Source organism: Equus asinus, chromosome 16, assembly GCF_041296235.1.
Source record: "Equus asinus isolate D_3611 breed Donkey chromosome 16, EquAss-T2T_v2, whole genome shotgun sequence".
Lineage (NCBI taxonomy): Eukaryota > Metazoa > Chordata > Mammalia > Perissodactyla > Equidae > Equus > Equus asinus.
Window position 1 is genome coordinate 3,377,643 of NC_091805.1, and position 14,364 is coordinate 3,392,006.

General features: G+C 44.0%; 1 protein-coding gene across 3 annotated transcripts in view; it reads left to right on the plus strand.

Moving 5' to 3' along the window:
- Window positions 1-14,364, plus strand: part of ROR1 (receptor tyrosine kinase like orphan receptor 1) — a 356,983-nt gene that overhangs the window by 327,966 nt on the left and 14,653 nt on the right. For all 3 annotated transcript variants that reach the window (XM_070486465.1, XM_044749031.2, XM_070486466.1), the window contains one exon: window positions 10,965-11,176. In XM_070486465.1, coding sequence (XP_070342566.1) covers window positions 10,965-11,176 — 212 coding nt within the window. The remainder of the gene's footprint in view (window positions 1-10,964; window positions 11,177-14,364) is intronic.

Here is a 14,364-nt window from a genome sequence, read left to right on the forward strand (position 1 = left end):
ATAGCCTCAACCTCTGGATTCCAGTATTCCGATTCCCATAATATCATATGACATAAAAAAATGTTCTTTTGCCAGTGAAGAAATCCATCATAGTATTACTCAGTATATTATTATAGCATTAATCAGGGCCGCGATGTTGGAAACCCTCAGAATATTTCTTTCTGAATATCAATCTGCCGGGGACGCAGTTAAAATTCTGAGGACTGGTTAATTCTACTCATGTGAGAGATAAATTTAGATGAAAGCTAAATTTAGAGATGACAAGGCAGTTTTCACCACTTACAATAATTTTTTTTAAAAAAAGAACATTTTCATTTCATTTTGAAAGAAAACAGTTCCTCTTGAATTCTTCAGGCCAAGCCACAGATCTATCCATTAAAGGAACAGGGCTCCTTGAGATGCGATCAATAAGAAGCTGCTGAGAGGCGGGCGGCTCCCCAGAGGGAGCGACAAGAAGAGCAGGTCGGCGTCAGCTGTCCGTCCAGGGCAAGGCTTCTTGTCATTGCCCCTCGACAGCCCACCTCTAACAAAATAATTGCAGTAGAATCCTACTTTTATAACACTTCTTTAGAGCACGTGATTTTTTTTCTCATTTCATCCTTACAAAAATCATGAAAGATAAAGTAGGAATTTCCTGCCTTCTTGGACCATCTGGGAAAACCAAGGCCCAGGGAAGTGGTGGGACTGACCCAAGATCGCAAATTGGTTAATGGAAACCAGGTCTCCTGTCTCTAGGGCCACTCGCGGCTCTTTGTTCTGTACCAGTGGCTCTCTAACACAGGAAGTTTTGCCTTCCAGGCAACATTTGGCAATGTCTGGAGATGTTTTGGTCATCACAACTGGTGGGGTTGGAGGGTGCTACTGGCAGGTACTGCGTAGAGATCAGGGAGGCAGCTAAACACCCAGAATGCACGGAACAGCCTCCACGAAGAATTTTCCAGCCAAAAGCGTCAATAGTGCCAGAGGTGAGGAACCTTGAGACTGAATAGGAATTATATGATTTAGACTATAGAATATGGTATGTTGTATATAAATTATACAGTATAGACTATAGACTAACAATAATATTAAATAGCAATTACCATTTATTGAGTGCTGACAATGAGCCAAAGACTATGCTAAGAGAGTGTGATGCATTCTCTCTTGTATGACAGTTCTGTAACTCTATGAGTTGGGTTTTATTCTACCCAAGAAAAGAAAACTGAGACTTAGAGAGGGTAAGTAGCTTTTCCGAGACCACATGGTTCATAAGAAGGGGACTCAGGATTCAAACCTATAGCCAGTCTTTTAAACTCGGTGATCTGTGTATGTGTGTGAGTATGTTCGCGTGTGTAGACAGACAGACAGGTAGGTAGGTAGGTAGGTCGATGGTAGATACTGAGAATAACTTTTCATCTTACAACGAGTCGTGAGCTTGTGGAGCAGATTTGAAAGGAATCCTTTTCCTCTTCCCTCCCGAAGGGGATGGCGTCTCCTGGGAATGTTCCCGCATTCTTTAGTTAAGTCAAAGTTAAGGAGATTTCAAAATCTCTGTGGGGTTTCTCATTTTCCTACTGATAACTTTTGTTTTCATTTCAGCTAAGTAAGGCTAAAAGAAGTACAGGCCTAATTAAATGCAGAATGTGAGCATTTGTTGTACTTTCTGGAGGAAAGGCACTGGACAACAGTCTGCTGCAGATCATTTTATCTGTGAACTTTCACTCTAAGATAGGAATAAAATTAAACACAACCAAATATGTCCTCTGTGAATTCCAGGAATTGGCTGGGCTGGGACCGCGTGCATGCGCCCAGGCTGTGTTTGAAGAAAGAAAAGGAGAAGAGATGGTTTAGACAGGACCTGACCTCTCATCCTTCCTGCCTTGTCTTCCCTGTCGCAGGCGTCTAACAATTAGAATGGTTAACTACTCATTAAGTCACTCACTGAAACCAAGATGTGTCAAGCTTCTTCTCTGTTTCAGACTTTGTGAACAAGCTAGATCAGGCCTGCCCTCGTGTACTTAGTTGACTAGAACTTAGTTGACTCGCAATAAAATGTGTTGAATTAGTTAATCCTCATAATAACCATAGGAGAAAGGTATTATGTCCACTTTTACTGAAGCCAAGATTCAAACCAGGTCCACCAGACTCGAGGTCCAGCCGTCTGTCCATCATGCCATGGCTCGTACTTGAAGAACAAACTCTAGCATATTCAGAGGAACGAACATTCCTTTATCATTTTCCTCTTCCCTTTGATCATTATGAACTCTCTAGGTCTTTGGGCCTCTCTCCATTGGTTTTCTCATTCGCAGCCCCCTGGATGCACGAATGGAGCCCTGAACCACAGAGACACCGACTCTGAGAGTCCGGGGTGCTCCACCTAGCCTCTGTCCGGATGTGCACTAGCTCCCTCAGCTGCTCCACCCGGGCCCTGCAGGCTTTGCCCTCCTCCCGTTAAGTCAGCTCTCCTCCTTCCCAGCACCCCGGCCGCAGTCCTCAGAGCTGGCCATCTTCCCTGAGATCCTGCCTGCAAACCTTCATTCACCACGCTCTCACCTCCAGTCTCTGTGGCCACCTTCCAAGCCAAATACTGTGGGTTGGGTGGAACCGAAGTCAAAAAAGAAGCCTTTGCCTATGTTCCTTCCAACTGGCATCCAGGCCCCCTCCCAGGTCCACAGTTCACCGTGGCCCTTATCACTGCCTTCCTCCAGCTCGGGGCAGCACCGGGGAAATGTGCCTTTCTCTGGGAGCTCCTCTTGCGGTGATCTGGCCATTTTACTTTGGCTGTGTTCAACCGCACCACTTAGGATCTTTCTCTCCCCTACTCATTGAGATCCCCTACTTGTTTCTTTCGTGAATTGTATGGGGAGGAAGATCCTTGACCCTGTTGGTGTTTCCGTAGTCAAATCTGGCTCTTTATTTCGCTCTGGATCAAGTCTTGAGGAGGCTAGCATGTCTGAGAAACCTAACAAAAGTCTCCCCTTCTACCCAACGTGCAGAACTTCCAAGCGGCAGTATTGCTTTGACTCCTAAACCAGCTCCACCGCGAGTGCCCACTGATAAGGAAAGGGGCAGACCGCGTGGCTTCATTTGGAGTTTTCACACCTGGCCTGTTGCTTTTGTATTTCCTCTTAAGTCCCTGGCTTTCTGTGGCCGCCAAAGGGCGCATTGCCCACTCCTCTGCCTGCGTAGCCCTGACTTGTCCCGTGACCTTGCAGACTCCTGCTCTGCGTTCGGCTTTGTCACAAGCCATTTTCTGCAGCGTGGTGGTTTACAGTTCGGGGCAAGGCAGATGTTTTCCAGATTGTGAACACTGCAGTTTTTAACTCACTCTGTCAGCAGCCTTCCCCCAGGTTCCATAGAAGACCTGTTGTAAGGCAATTTGTCTTTCAGCCATTTCTTCAAACCAGAATTGAACATTACAGTGCACTGGATGGCGGGGAGAGGAGGGGGAGGGAACAGAGTGCTGCTTTGTGTGGCTCGAGGCTCTCCGGAGAGTCATTTTTGTGCTACAGAGATTTTCAAGATGTACTTTACTCTCCAGTCTTTATACATTTTCGACAAAGTAAGGAAGAATCGTTACCCAAAACTTATAACTAAGTCATGTTCCATAAACATTTTTAACCATAAAATCATTTTCTCTCAGAGGTTTTTTTTGTTGTCCCCAATGTACGTTGAGTCGTTTACCCAGTGTGTCAGCCACTCCAGCAACAAGCTTTGGGAAGCCCTGAACTCTTTGGGCCTGTCGTCATGCCCATAGGAAGTGGTCCCTGTCATTTTAACCCTTTGGTGCAGAATTCTGATATAACACCACAATGATTGTTGCTGTTGGCTTTGTATCAGTCAAGGTTTTGGCAGGAAAGAAAAGGCACAAGCAGACAGACTAAGGAGCATTTTATAGAGACTGTTTATAAAGGTGTTGGCAGAATTAGGGGAAACCAATAAGGTGCAGGACCCGGGACTAGCAGGAGTCGAAGCGTTGCCATCCTAGGTCTGGAGGGTCCAGGGAACCGTGAGTTTCCTTGCCTCGTGGAGTGCAGGTGAGGCTGAAGAGAGGGCTGTCCAGAGGCGTGGTCATTCGTAGAGAGAGGCAGCCGACCCTCTGCAAGGAGGGAGCCAGGGGACCAACATGGCAACCATACTCTGTTCTTGCCCTGGCACTTCCAGCCCTCCCACCTGCTGAACTTGATGGGAAGCCAGAGGGCAAAGGTGCCCATTGGTATTGTCCATAGAGATCAGCCTCAGCACAGAGCTGGGCAGAAGAGGACTGATCCTGGATCTGGTGGACTGAGGACGTGCCGGGAAAATATTCATCCCTGGCTTTGAATCAGTTGCTTTGTAAGCGAGTCAAAGTTCAGTAGGGGCCTAAATAAGGTGTGTCAACTCAGTCTATAAAGTCAGAGAACCTTAGGAGGAACCAGAGGAGTCATCTACCCTCTGCTTGAACATTGCTAGAGACCTTGAGAGACAGGACCATCTCTCCTCCCCACAGTGGCTCTGGGATGGCTCCCACTGCTCAAAATTGGCTTTGTAAGCCAGAAACCCAAACTTGTATATGAAATCTCCTGATTTTTAAAAAGAATGTTGGCCACTACTTCAAATTAAAAAACAAAAACATGCCTACTAAGGAACAAGTCTACCTACTAGATCAAGGTTGTAACCTCTGGTATAATTCCTCATTCAGATTTGAAGACACTCATCACGTCCTTCATTTGATTTTCTCTTTGGTCTAAGAGCAGGCAGTTCTTCCATCCTTTCCTTACCCATCTTCCTCATCCTCTGCATGTTTCTCGCTCTTTCAGAGCCCTTCTTAAAAACATGGCTCTTAGAATAGAAAACCTCTTTTGGTGTCTTTTAACCAGAACAGGTGGAAGAGGACTGTGATGTTCTTGCTCATGACTCAGTGTTGCCAGTGGAGGGTATTTCGTTGCTCTAAGTGCCAGACATGAAATTTTTTGAAGCAATTTCCTCTGCTGTGGCTAGGTCCGCCTGAGCCTTCAAGTCTTCATAAACTTATTAGTCTTCTTATGTTTGATTTTTTGGTTTGGATTTAATAGATTTGCTTAATCATGAACTTCTCTAAGCAAAGACTTTAACCTAACTGCCAAGTTATCATATTTATTTGTAAAATTTCCACTGTTGGTTTCAGGTCATTATTTTAGCCTGTGTTGTGTGAGCCTCTAAAATTTTACTTCTGTAATCAGTTGGGTATCTTTCCTAGATTCAGGCCATTTTCAAGTTTGATGAATGTGGGATCATCAAGTAGTTGATGATAATGTTGAACAGGCAGGTTCCCTCAAGCATAGCCACCTACAATTTGATGTTGAGTTGTGCATTAACACTGTTAGGGTACAGGCATATGGTGAATTCTAAGTCCACCTAATGACGTTGTGGTCAGACCCTCCATCTATTGACCATAAGGATATCATGAGTCGCTTGATCAAATGTCTTGCTAAAGTTTAAATGTGCTTGGTCTACCACTCTAAAATAATCCTAGCAAAAATTAAAGACAATTTTATAAAACCGGTTGAGTTTGGCACTTAAAAATTAGCCCAATTAAAAAGTGGACAAAGGATTTAAATAGACATTTCTCCACAGAAGATATACAGGTGGCCAACAAACACATGAGAAGATGCTCCATATCACCAGTCATTAAGAAATACAAATTAAAACCACAATGAGACATGACCTCACACCCGTTAGAATGGCCACTACAAAAAAAAATCTATAAAATAGGATGTTAGCAAAGATGTGGAGAAATTAGAACCATTGTGCGCTGTTGGTGGGAAGGCAAAATGGTGCAGCCGCTATAGAAAACAATATGAATGTTTCTCAAAAAAGTAAAAGTGGAACTACAATATGATCCAGCAATCCCACTTCTGGGTATATATCTAAAAGAACTGAATGCAAGATCTCAAAGAGATATTAGCATGCCGATGTTCATTGCAACATTGTTCACAATAGCTAAGGGTGGACACAAGCCCATTGGTGAATGAATGGATAAAGAAAATGTGGTATATACATACAGGGGAATATTATTCAGCCTAAAAAAGAAGAAAATCCTGTCACATGCAACAACGTGGATGAACCTTGAGGACATTATACTGAGTGAAATAAGCTGGTCATAAAAAAGACAAATATGGATGACTCCACTTATATGAGGTATCAGAAGTAGTCAAATTCATAGAAACAGAAAGTAGAATGGCGGTTGCCAGGGCCTGAGGTGAGGGTCAATGGGGAGCTGTTCAATGGGTAAAGAGTTTCAGTTTTGCAAGGTGAAAAAGTTCTGGAGATCTCTTGTACAGCAATGTAAACACACTTAACACTACTGAAGGGTACACATAAAAATTGTTAAGATGGTAAATTTTCTTCTGTGTTTTTTACCATAATTAAAATTTTTAAATTAAAAAGAAAAGATTAGCCCAACTCTTCCCTTTCACAGAGGAGAAAATTGAGGCCCTGAGAATTTATAGAAACTTTTAGCAAACTCATGTGGATTCCAGTTACAAAGGTTTTTTCCAAGTGCTCACAGATGAGTTACTGTGGTTATTGTAGTTAAAACATTTTCTGAAGAGAACATTTTTAATCACTATAGATATCACAGTCTTTTTAAAGAATTCATTCGAGGATACATAAGGCAACAGATGATCTCCTCAGTATTTCTATCGCGATATGAAGAGGGTGCGAGGCGGGCCCAGCACGCCAATGCGCGCCTCGTTACCTGTCTCTCCCTCGCTCCCAGGCATGTGCTCACGTATTATGGGGCAGATCCCTGGCTGCCACAGGCCCGCTTATTGTATAGTTTTCAAATAATAAATGGTAGCGATTCCTGTTTGGTTTGTATGGTTTTTAAAATTGCTTCATACAAGATCATAATTTAACTTGTTTAATTTTCTTTGAATTCTAAGGTTATGTAAGATTTCTTCCAACCTTTGCCGTATTTAAGATCTGAGCATTTTCTTATTTTAACTCAAAGTAATATCCCAGATGATGTTTCCCCTTATAAAAGTACCTCTTGAATGAGAAATTATGTTTACCTTGCTTTAAGCCCCAGGATAAGAAAGAAGTATTTTCTCCATTTTATTTAATTACTAATCAAAGTATTGAATATCAGTGTAAAAATAAAAGAGGAATGTCAGATGTGAACTGTGATACCAAACTGTTGATTTTTAAAAGGAAATTAATCAGGCAGTCCACACTAAATTGTTGGTTTCAAAAATCCCAAGCATTTAACTTGATGTAACTAATATGTGCATTTAACTTTAAAACGGTTATTCCAAAGTATTGAAAATCTACACCATTCTAATTTTCAGCCAATTGTCTTTGCAATGCATTGGAGCATTCATTACCCTTTAAAGTGAATAGGAAGAATGTCTATCGTTTTAACTTTTTTCATTTTAGTAGTATGTCCCCGCCAGATATTAGCCCTCATTGAGAAGGAACCTTGAAATCTTAAGGAGAACGATAGAAAACAATTCCATAGAGTGTTTTAATTTTCATTAGTAATATGTTTCAAAAGCACAGAAGCATTGAAGGCAGCAGGCTTGTCTTCCAACCCAGACTCCGCCACTTTCTAGCTTCGCCAAATTATTTATTCTTTCTCAGCCTCAATTTCTCTTCGGGTCAAATCAAGATAACTTCAAGTCCCGGGTTGAAATGATGCATAAAAACGCTAGGACATTAACAAGAGGTTGGGCAAATGTTAGTTTTCTAATCTTCTGTGAGGAAAGTTAGTTGTTCTGTGGAATGTTTTTAGATTAAGTTTTTTGAGCCAGACTCTGACTCGCCTGCTGGCCGAATGCAGAGAGCCGCGTGGGGACGTTAGCGCATTCAGTCGTGGGCTTCGAATAGCCAGAATTTGTTTCCCGTCACTTCCAACATGACCGCGTCTTGTTCTGCCTGACTATTTGCCTTGGCAAGAAGACACCATGCTCGTTTGCGTCTCCTCAGCGTAATCAGCAGGAGCCAAGTCTGACTGTACTTAAAGGGTTTAGCTTCTTGACGTTTGTTCTCGGGCAGCCGCCGGGGGGCTTGGTCCCAGGCCTCCCGTCTACCATCAGAGGCGTTCTGTGGATGATCCGATACAGAACGAGCACAGAATAGACTCCTTTGTTTCCCAGACAGGTGAGAGCCCTACTTGCTCTTGTTGCTAAAAATCTGGGCCAGAAAAATGACTAGCGTTACATTGGTACTAAATTAGCTTCATTCCTTTTGTAATCATTACCCTCGTAATGATTTCACTGAAAATCCAAGAATAACAAGAGGAATTCACCTCCCTAGAGCGCTTGGAAATTTGAACGTGTTTTATAATGTTAATAAGAATCATAGTATCCAACAACTGTGTGGCCCTTTTTAAGTTTCCCAGGTTCTTTCATGAACGTTGTCTCTCACGTGAGCCAAATAAGACTGAGAGAGCAGGTACTATTTACTCCCCCTGAATAAATGAAGGATGGAGGCCAGAGGTTGTTTCTTGCTTCAGGTTGTTTAGAATTCCCAGCCCAAAGCTTTGCTCCTGGATCCTTTCCTACTCTAAGGGGAGGGGTGACACTGAGTGACCGAGTTGGAACAGGTGCTACAATGGACTCTTTCCACGGTACTTCGTGTAACGTTACAGCAGTCCTCGGAAAATAGGTACTGCAATCCCATTTTACAGATGAATTTGCTCAGAGCGACTAAGTGCCTAGGAAGATTACGTAGAGAATGACAAAGGCAGGCATCAGAGGTCTCTGACGGGTCCTTTATTCTGTTACATTGCCTCGAAAGTGTGTACATGGATAGAGAGAGAGAGAATCTGTCTGTCTGTCTATCTACCGATCTGCTAGGCCCTGTGGTGGACACTCTTCCATGTGGTTTCTCTCTGTCCATCCGCCCCCGCACAGGCCTGCAGACAAAATTGTTACTAGAACACCTGAGTGGCAGTTCCTCAGGACTAGACTGATTGAATGGCTTCCACGGATGCCCGGGTTCTGTTTACCTGTGCGGGGTATGCAGCAGGGCATTCAACAGCAGCACCTCCGGCAAAGCTTCCGTGTTCTTCCCCACCTCTCAGACCTGCCTCGTCCTTCCACCCTCTGGGAAACAAGAGAATCCTACCAGGAGAAAATAGGTGCAAAACCACAGCCTTTCTCGAATTGCTGGCAGTGTGGCTTAGTAGCTAGAGCAGGGGTGTGATGCCATACGACAGGGAGGAGGCCCAGCTTTGGAATTACTAGCTGCAGGTCCTTGGGCAAGTTCTTGCACCTGCCTGTCCCTCAGCTCCCTCCCCTGGGAAAATGGGGATATGGATGGCGCCTGCTGCTGGGGTTGGTTGTGAGGATAAAGTGAACGAGTTAATGAAACGCCTCACGATGGTACCCAGCCCATGTTAATATAATGGCTGATGTGATTTTGTCCCAGTAGAAAACACTCGATGAATATTGAAACTTATTTTTATTATACTCAATAAGCCGATTTGACCCCCCTGAAGCCACTCTGAGGGTTAACCCACAGAGCACAGTCCCCAACGCCCGGTTTTGGTGCCCCTTCCTGAATTCTTGTGTTGAGTCTGTTGCGTGGGGAGGAGGCAGCGTGAACAATAGGTTCCCCAAGAAGAAGTGTGCAAGTGCAGACCATGTGTGGCGGATCCTCACTCGCACACACTACGGAAGCTCACTACGTAAGGGGCTTGTTGGGTGTCTGCACCGCCCTATTCGTACTTCCCTTGTAGCACTTCCAACAACGTATTGTAATTATCTCTTTTCTGTTTTCCTTACCAGACCATGAGCCTGTTAAGGGCGGAGGGCGGGTCGTATTTAATTTTCTATTCCCAGGACCTAGTATAGCGCTTGGCAGTGGTAGCATTTGTTTATTGACTTACCGAACAAGTGGGAGGAAGAGTGAATGGATGTGTGGTTAATTCTTTGTTAGGTAAATAGTCATCTCTGAATTCTGTGTCAATCTGAATTTTCACACTTTGGATTTTCTTAAAGCAGAATAGCTGATGAGGTTATTGGTGATGAGGGCATGTCATTATGTAACCCCTCTAATTACTGTCCCATAATTCTTGTGTTTGTTTTACCGGTCAAATAATTCATTAATGATAGTGTATGCCCAAAATGTTTAGTTTTAAAGGTCAGACTCAAACTGATAAAAGGAAAAGTGTGCCTCATGTCCTTCTATACATGTTATATTCTTTTCCAAGCAATGGTACAGTGGACGTATAAGGTTTCAAAAATATGCTTCAAAGTGTTGGCACTCATAATTATTGAGTTCATATGAAACCATTTAAGAACAATACTTGGGTTTCCAAAAAGTGTCAAGTTATACAGTGATGCTGTGCTGGAGGGAATTGTAGACACCATCCAAAACAGATACTTCACTTTCGTGGTTGAGAAAAAGTGAGGCCCAGAGAGGTGAGTGATTTGTTCAGGGTCACACAGCTCATCAGAGACTGAGCTGGCTCTGACTTCAGGTCCCCATGTTCTCAGGCCAGAGGCTGTGTGGGACACGAGGATTCTTCAGTGATGTTGATTCTGGAACATGCAGGAACTGGCCCCGTACGTCCAAACCAGCCGAGACAAGAGCATGATTTCTGGAACACCGTGCTGTGGTAGTTGCCCTGGGCTGGCAGGCAATGTGGAAGAAGAGCCCTGTGGTCCACTCTGATGCTCTTGCGTGCACACAGTCCAGTCACATGGCGTTTAAGTTTTAAGGTGTTAGAAATACAGGTCTGCCGCTAAAGGGAGGTACCATCAGAGGGGGACCCACCCACGTGCCGTCTTCCTGCTGTCCCTCTGCGATTTCTAAACGTTTGAACTTTAAACTTTTAAACTTCAGTAAATTATGCTGAAGTTTGATAGAAACAAATTGAAATAAGCCATGGTTCTTTGTTTCTCACAGTGGATTTGTGTCTAGAAGAATAAGAGAGGCCATTTTAAACTATGCAATGTGATATTATACGCGTTATTTGGACTAGCGTAACTTTCGCTCTTTCTAATTTCTGCGCCCAGATTCTAAGGACTCCAAGGAGAAGAATAAAATGGAAATCCTGTACATACTGGTGCCAAGTGTTGCCATTCCCCTGGCCATCGCCCTGCTGCTCTTCTTCATCTGTGTCTGCCGCAACAACCACAAGTCGGCGTCGCCCCCTGTGCAGAGGCAACCGAAGCACGTCAGGGGTCAAAACGTGGAGATGTCGATGCTGAATGCGTATAAACCCAAGGTAACAGTAGCAGACAGCGCTGCGGAGATGCGTCAGGCTTCAGGGTAAAGCAGAACTTCCAGGCTTCCCGAGTCAGAAATCAAGCGATGTGGACTCGGTTTTCTAAGTGCTGGAGTTTGTTTGCAGCATAACCGTCCGTTGCTAACTTTGTCCCAGGCAGGGAAACGTAGTGTCATCAGTGCGCCTTTCGGTGTTGGGCCGGCCGTGGTGCTGCCTTACCATGGAGTTTGGGCTGGAAGGAGTCCAGTTCAGGGACCATCTCAGAATGGGAGCTATTTTTCAAAATTTCAAAGCAGGAAATTCCATACTCTTCCAATCAAAATGAGAGAGATGAACACAGAGAGGAATCCAACATTGTTTACCAGTTTCACTGTCAAAAAAAATCCTTTTTATTGCACAACACTGTGCATATACTTGACACTACAGTGCCGTACACTTAGAAAATGCAATTTTATGTGTTTTTTACTAAAAAAAAAAAAAAAAACCACATCCTTTCTGTGCCTAACCTACATCCCTTTCTCTTTGGTTTAAGCATGTTGGAAGAGAAGTGTTGTCCTTCCCACAATCTTTGAGTGCTGCTCTATGATCGTCCGCCTTGGCCCTCTCCTCTCTGTGCTAAATCAATCCACCTCCTTTTGGTTTTTCCTCCACAGCTTTCAACATTTGGGTTGCTCGAGGTCCTGGCAAGGAACCCAGGGTCACTGGCCCTTACCTTAAATGGAGCACATGCACCACAGCTTGGAGCTGAAATACAACAGAGGCTTTCTCTCCGGAAAGCCAGCACCTCAACCCCAGGCCTCTCAGCAGAGAGATTTCATTTAAATAATTTAGGATTCTTGCATCCAAAAGCCTGTCTTTTCTTCTTGTTCCAACTCCATAGGAACATTCATTCATTCATTCAACAAATATTTATCTTCTCTGTGGGTTAGTGACCATATTATTCTTTTGACCCTTATAAAGAGGAAGAGCATCCCTTTTAATAAAATTTTAGGGAAAAAATGTCTTCACACTCAAATGAACTAATCCTTTTTCCCAATAAGTAGCGAAGTGCCATGGGGATTGACACATAGCCCTCGTTTTATTTTATTCTGCTTTGCTGTGGGATTTTTTTTAATTTAAAAAATCTTAAAATATTTTTCTATTGTAAAATCATATTTGTTAGTAAGGTCTTTGTCAAATGCTAAAATTCATTTTTCAATATTCTGTTTCTAACAAAAGCACTATTCTATTAGGTGTGAATTTTTATCATAAAAAAACCCACAGACCCTCAAGACGACAGAGTTCGAGAAGTGACTGGGGGATGGGTGGGTTGGAGGGTTAACTCTTTTGACATCCTGGCTGCAAGCTAGCTGACTTACATATATTATGGCATTTTAGGCAGTATCACACTTAATCCTTACAAAGGCAGTAGAAGAAAATGGAGGGGTTAATGTTATTGTGCGTCCATGAAGTAGCGTCTAGTTGACATTTTATTTACCCCATGACTTCAAGCTGAGTGCAATTGTCTTCCTTCTGTGAGAATCTTTCCCTGTCTTTTCTGTTATTAAATGTTGAGAAGCCTTAGAAATGCCAAAACTCTGGGGAGAAGAGAGACCCAGATCCGCTTAGTTACAGCTGTCACTGTGTGGCAGCCACCATCCCGGAGAGGTGGGCTCCTCGCTGCTGTGGCAGGAACCGATGGAAGAGTCCTTTCCATTTGGGAAAATTAGCCATCTTCTCAGCCAGCCTCAATCTGCGGCTTAGTTCCATTCTTAGGGGAGGTTTGTTTCGTAGCACGTGATGTCCACCAGGCACCATGGTTTGGATTTCTGCCGTCTTTCAAGTAGAGATCTCAGAGAGCTTCGTGGCATACATAGAGAAAGCTAATATGCCTCGATTGATACAAATGGTCAAGAACTGTGCCGGAGTTTTATGTTCCTTATCTCCTTTAATTCTCACTCCTCTGATATCAGGTCAGAATTATCACTGTCGTGCAACGGGGCACCTGAGACTCACGCTGACTAAGTAACTTGCCTGAGGTCAAGGAGCTAGTAATCGTAAGAGATGAATGTGCATAGAGGATTCTTCAACTCTAGTTAACGCCCTTGCACTAGCCGGACCCGTGATGACTTTTTCACAGAACAAATCATGTTGGGAAGGGATTGAGGGGACCAGGCAAACAACCAAATGGGACTCCATGTGGTCAGTTGGGGCTGAACACTGGCCACAGGCATCCCCCTGGCTTGTGACAAATCCTTGAGAGGCTTGAAGAACAGTCCCGAGCCTGAGCGACAAGGCCGCAGGCCTGCGGGGACGTGTGAAACTTGGCAGAGCAGTGATAGTCCATCCTCCATGGTCGTCCAGGGACAAATGGAGAATAGACTGGGATAACGTTTCCCAAAGACTTTGTGAAGTAGACATTGTTTTCCTCCTTTCTGGATCCTTTCTGAAGTGTCCCTTGCAAAATCTCCCCGGGTCAAGATTCCTCCCACCCAGGCTTTGGATTCAGCCTTGAGCAGCTCGCCAGCGGTTCTGAACCCAGCTGGAAGAGGGTAGCTGGTGCATGTGGGACTGGGTTAAGGAGAGAAGGGAAGCAACAGAGACACAGCCTGGCTTTTTTTCCCTTCCTCTCCTAAGAGATTTGGCTCCAGTCAAATTTGAGTTATTCTGTTGTTTGTTTTGGTTCTTACTGAGTGCCTTTCCTGGAAAAAGCACAAAGGACTTTGTAGACCTTGAAGAAAATTCCTAAACGTAAACAGTCAATCTTTGAAAGGTTGCTGACACATAAATATTACATGTACCTATAAAATCTAAAAGGAAGGGACACTCATAAGAAAGAAAGAGAAAAAGTCCTGAAAAGAAATTCCCCACCAGGGCAAAATTGAAAGGCTCTCTGGAGGCTGGAAGAGGAAGGAGTGGAGGATAGAGGCTCTTCTGCTTTCTTATTTCTCCTTGGCCAAGTTCAAAAGTCAGAGACTCCAGGATTCTTATTTATCCAAGCCTGCAAGGTTTAAACTATCTGTTTCCGTCTCTCTCCACTTGCTGAGCTGCTGAAACTCCCCGAGAGTTTGGATTAAGAAGAGGCTCCTCTGGGAGATTCAGAATCCACACCCTTCAGAGGGGACCATGGGCAGCCTCAGACAGACTGGCTGACGGGACCTGGGTTGAGCCCCCGCAGGGGTGGATGGTCAGTTGGAGGTTAAAACTGA